General features: G+C 52.0%; 1 protein-coding gene across 1 annotated transcript; it reads right to left on the reverse strand.

Moving 5' to 3' along the window:
- Window positions 1-1,276: 1,276 nt before the first annotated feature.
- Window positions 1,277-5,089, reverse strand: LOC115514570 (transmembrane emp24 domain-containing protein 9). The gene is made up of 5 exons (XM_030316686.1): window positions 4,882-5,089; window positions 4,611-4,711; window positions 3,713-3,838; window positions 3,207-3,353; window positions 1,277-2,148 (listed from the first exon to the last, which is right to left on the reverse strand). Exons 1-5 carry the CDS (start codon window positions 5,063-5,065, stop codon window positions 1,999-2,001), a joined length of 708 nt encoding a protein of 235 aa, XP_030172546.1. The 5' UTR covers window positions 5,066-5,089; the 3' UTR covers window positions 1,277-1,998.
- Between the last annotated feature and the right edge of the window lie 386 nt (window positions 5,090-5,475).

Here is a 5,475-nt window from a genome sequence, read left to right on the forward strand (position 1 = left end):
GCCCCACTAGCGTCAGATCTGATTTGCCTCAAGAAATCAGATTTCACATAAAAATCCTAATTAGTTTTAAACAGTGACACCCGCAATCATGTTAATAATAAGCACCCTTGGTATGATGGGATGAGAATGGCACCTTTATGGTCTTTCAAAAACCCAGAATTCCAGTTCAATCATGAGAAAAACAGCAGACAAATCCCAATTGAGGGAATTCTACAAGATACCTGAACAGTACTCCTAAAAACTGTCAAGGTAATAAAAAACAAGGCAAGTCTGAGAAACCGTCATAGCCAAGGAGGGGTGAAATGTAACTTGTCCTGGATGGGATCCTGGGACAGAAAAAAGGGCATTAGGCAACAGCTAAGAAACTCTGCATACTCTATGGGCTTTAGTTAAAAATAACGTATTGGGAGCCTGGCTGGCTCAATAGCGTGCAACTCTTGATCTTGGAGTCCTGAGTTTGAGCCCCATGTGGGGTGTAGGGATTACTTAAATAAAACTAAGATAATGTATCAATACTGTTTCATTAACTTGAACACTTGTACCATACTGGTGCATGACAATAATAGGGAGAACTAACATCATGAATTTTCTGTAACGCTAAGGCTATTCTAAACAAGTTTTTTGTTTTTATTGTGGAAGAGGTCTAGGAGGTAGTATGAGGTCAGACCATATCCCCTTGTCAGTTCAAGTAGTCCACAGCCTGGCCTCCCCAGCCTGTCTCTTTCTCACACCCTGCTAGATTCACCTTCCTCAAATTTATCTTCGGTTCTTGTACCCAAAACTGTGTCAAACACTGGGTAATATGCGAGTCTCTTCTAACTCTAACCAACCTCCCTTAACGGCTTCCTCAGCCCCCTCCCTAAACTCCAGTGGAAACCATGTCCATCCACCTCCATGCCAGCCATCTGCCAGGGCTTCCAACCACGGCTGCTCTGCCTTCTTACATCCGAATCCTTCGCCTTCAAGGTCCTCCTGAAATCCCATTCTGTTGGTTAAGACCATCTACATCCTCATCCCCGCCAGCCCAAGGATTTCTGTCCTTCCCAAACCCGCAGTGCTCTTCTGTTCAATGCACACTACCTTCCTGAACAAGGCACCAACCCCCCACCATTCACTTGTTTTATGCTCTTGGGCAAACCCACTATCCCCTGCTACAGAAAGGTATAGAGGGGAGGGAAAGAATGAACTTCACAGGTGGGTATTCATCTTGGAATGTTAAGTGCTTTGCATAGAAGAACTGACGTTCCCTGAGCACCTCGGTGGCACAGTCACTTTATGTGGGACAAGCGAATTTTTTTATTTTTTATTGGGAAACCAATGTAACAAACCTAGACTTGTTGAAAATGAAATCAGTAACTAAGACTTTGCAGGCCCCATCCCCAGCCAGCACCAAGGCCTCTGCCTGGCCTGACCCCAGTTCCTCAAGCCCCCAAAAGGACAACCATGTTGAGAAGCTGAGGTCAACCTCAGGGCTAGTTTCCCACACTGCAACCCCCTCAACCCCACCCTCCATTGACACACATACCCTGGATCTGCAGTCTGGGTCTAGGCCCAAGGAGGGTACAGTGAGGTTCCCAGGGTGGCAGGGAATCACGGCCACACCCCAACCTGCTCAAATCCCAAGTTAGCAAAGGAAGACAGAAAAAAGACTGGCGTGCCTACCCACTCCCCCCTCCCCAGCCACCCCAGACAACAGCCTCACATCCCTGATCAGTAACACTGTGATTCTGAGGTGCCAATGGGGCTCCCAGTGGCTTCACCAGACCCTGGGTGATTACTGCAAAGGGCTTAGAGCCCAGGGGAGGGGACAGGCATTGCCCCACCACCTGCTCAGTATTAGCCAGCCAAGCTCCTGCCCTAAACTTGTGCCTGGGGTGCCTGTAGCCCCTTTCCCCTCCAGACATCCATGGCTCGGAACCAGTCCTCCTGCTAGAGAGAAATCAGTTCCAGGAGGCCCTTTCTCCCCCAGCCCAGGAGGAAGGATGGCCTGTGAGCTGGCTACACCAGCTTCTTCGCTTCAAAGAAGCTCTTGAGGTGTCGCATCTGCCAGACGCCGATGGCTACGAGGATGAGGGTCTGCAGAATGGACCACCACAGCACCCGCTGGTTGGTGCTCTCGCTGGTCTGCCGGAAACGCTCCTCTCGCCACTGTGGGAGGGGAGAGCGGAAGAGGAGCTTAAGTTTGCTGGGCACCACCTGGCGCCACTCTAACTGCTGGGTTCCCTTTGCAGAGGATGCCCCAGAATCAAGGAGCTATGCCCAGGTTCCAATCAAGTGTCTGCAAAGAGCCAGAGACCCCATCTGGGGACTGTATTCATCCTCTCCAGCCAGATGACCTCCAGGAACCCACTCATTTAAGTCTGTTTGCTTGGGGGTGCCTGGCTGGCTCAACTAGTAGAGCATGCAACTCTTGGGATTGAAGCTCCACATTGGGCATGCAGCCTACTTCAAACCAACCAACCAACCAACCAACCTCTGTCTGCTCATGTGTCAGGTACAGCCCTCCCCTGGTCCTCTCCTGGAGCCAGTGGGGGGGGGGGGGAGGTGAAGTGCCAGTAGTATCACCCCATCAGACAGAGCTGCCCTATAGCACTCAGGAGTGCACATGCTCTAAGCTCTCTGCCCAGGTCTTCCCCAACTGCTCCTCGAGGATTGTGGGCACAAGTTGCAAACTGGTGGCCCAGTGGCTGGATGTGTTTCGCCAATAGTTAAAACCTGGTAAAAATTCACATCAAAACACTTGGATCTCTAGCTTCTCTTATAAGCCAGGGCTAGCGTATCTATCTGCAAGGCTACCCTGGGTTGACAATTAACCAAGGCCACTGAGGATTAGACACACAACAGTCCTTATGGTCACAGATTCATTCATGGTACCGCCTGGCTCCTGGACACAAATGAGTTTGAAACAGCTGGTCCTGGAAGCACCTGGAACCATGGAAATAACACCCAAGGTATTAATATCAATTCCCGCTCTGTCACTGTGTACATGTAACTGGGATTTAGAGCAATGATGGCCTCTCAAGAGCCTGTCTCCTTGGTTACACACTGGAGTTAGTGATCCCCACCCCACCTTTTAGACTTGCAAAGCGGCACAGTTAAGTCCCCTGGCTTTCATAATGAATCTGACACACATGCCACTCCTGGCTGAGCCAGGGGAAGGCTTCTGGGAAGAAGCCCACCCAGGAGCTCCTGGCCCAACCACATACCCGCTGGTAGTTTTGCTCTTTCTGGATCTGCTCCACTTGCTCCACCAGCTGTCTCACTCGTAGCTGCAGCTCACTCAACTTGTCTTTGGCGGCAATTTCTGCGTAGTCGTTGGCGTGTTCACCCACCTGGATGTCCAGGTGAACTCTCTGGGGACAGACAAGGGAGAGAAAAAGAAATCGGGCAGCCCTGCTCCATCTTCCTGCCAGGCACTGACAGCTGGTCCCCCTACCTTCCTTCATTTGTGCATTTCGTCCAGTGCTGAGGCCTCCACAGTGTCCAGCCCTATGGGGCTCTAGACAAACAGGCATGAATAAACTTGGCTGACACTTGGACCAAGGCACATACAAGGAGTTCAGGGACTGTGCCCAGATGTTCAGCGGAAACCCAAAATTATTAGGAGACACAAAATCCGACACACTCATCTCACACCCAAAGCACCGCCAGTCTCCAGGCCCCACCAGGGTTTAGAGGTTGAAAGCTACGAGCCCCATGTGGGTCCACTCACCAGCATGCCTCCAGCAAAAAGGGAGAACTTGGTGGAATTGGAGTGAAGACAGATCTGGTGTTCGCCGGGGGTATGGGAGGTGAAAGTGAACCTGCCTTCAGAGCCATACTGCCGGGCCAGGATCACCTGGAGACAAAAGCCTTCAGTGAGTGTTATAGAGAGGATGGGGCTGGAAGGAAAGAAGTCTTAAGGCTCTCTGAGCCTCAAAAGTTAGCCAACAGAGACACAGGCACCCCACACACTAAAAGCTCCAAAGCTGCTCGGCGGTAGTTGCCAAAGCTTATCTGAGAACTTCTGGGGGCAGGGGTGAAGAATCTAAAATGAAGCTGACGTGGGCCTGCTGTTGGAAAGGGCTCTTTATTCAGAGCTCCTGCCATTTCAACTCTTTTTTGTGTGTGGTTCTTTTTTTTTTTTTTTTTTAATGAAAAGTGACAATCAATGATTTTTTTTTCTTTTGCTTTCCTTTAATATCCTTATCTGGTGAAATTAACAGTTGCTTCTTCGTTTTGGAAAGCACTCTGTCCTGTGAAACCTTAAAGTCTGGATGCCACAGCGTTAGAGTTGACAAAATTCTTTGACTGCCAGCACCACAATTAAGGCACCAACCACACCTGTAAGATAGGTGAGTTTCCATTTCACAGACCAGGAAACCGGCTCAGGGAAGCTCAGTGACTTGGCAGAGTCACGCAGCAGTCGGTAAGAGGTTGAGAGGAGCCGCTAGCACTGCAGCAGCCCAAGCTTGGCCTAGAGCGCAAAGCCGGGCGCGATCTTCTCACAACACCCAACTGTCTTCAGCAGTTCAGCAGATGCTGCAACTAGGAGGGGAAGTACCAGCACCTGCCTGGTCTGGCGCCTAAGCGCAGGGCGGAGGGCTCCGCGGGCTTTGGGGTCGGCTCACCTTGTCCTCTGGGTCCTTCACCTCCACGAACATGCCGAGCCCGGGGGTGGCCGGCTGGTACTCCTCCCGCTGCTTGTCATACAGCTGCGTCCGGTAGTTTCCTGGAGGGAAGTGGGGCGAATCCAGGTCAGATGAGCGCGAGGTGGCGCGGAGTCGGCCCACGCCAGCACGCGGCGAGACCGGCTGCTCCCCTTTCTGGAAGAGGTGACTCTCCCGCACCCCCCGCCCCAAGACCAAGGTCTTGTTCCAAACTCTCCCCCTCCGCCCGCACCTATAACCATGGTCTCGTCCGGGATCTCCTCAATAAAGCACTTCTTTTCGGTCTCCCCGATGTGGAAGTAAAGCGCGCCTCCGCGGGCCACAAAACACAGAAGCAGCACGAGGGCCCGAATCACCCTTCCCAGTCCCCCTCCGGGCCGGGGCCCGACGACCCTCACGCCCTGCTCCGCAGCCATCTTGCTCCACCTGCCGGCGCAGTCGCAGCCCGCGGCGCCACGTAGCCCTGCCGCCGCTGCGGGGCCTGCCGGGACAGCGAGTTCGACTGGCTGGACTACAAGTCCCGAGATACCCCGCGGCCGCGGCGAGGCAGTACCCGATTGGGGAGCAGCTTTTGCCTGATTCCGAATTACGGCCCAAGAATTGAAACCTTTTTTTTTTTTGTTAATCGCCCTGGCGGCGGGGCGACTACTAGTGTTTATAAAATTTTTACAGATGTTCCAAGTAACGCAGTTTGGTTGCGGTCGCAGTGAATAACGAGCAGATACAGGATTGAAACCGAGAATCCCTGACTTTCCTCGGGATTGCATCCGACACTCTGGGCTTTCTTCTATTTTTAAAAACTGAACTTTAAAAAGTGACACAAACA

The sequence above is a fragment of the Lynx canadensis genome, chromosome A1 (assembly GCF_007474595.2).
Source record: "Lynx canadensis isolate LIC74 chromosome A1, mLynCan4.pri.v2, whole genome shotgun sequence".
NCBI classification, from domain to species: domain Eukaryota; kingdom Metazoa; phylum Chordata; class Mammalia; order Carnivora; family Felidae; genus Lynx; species Lynx canadensis.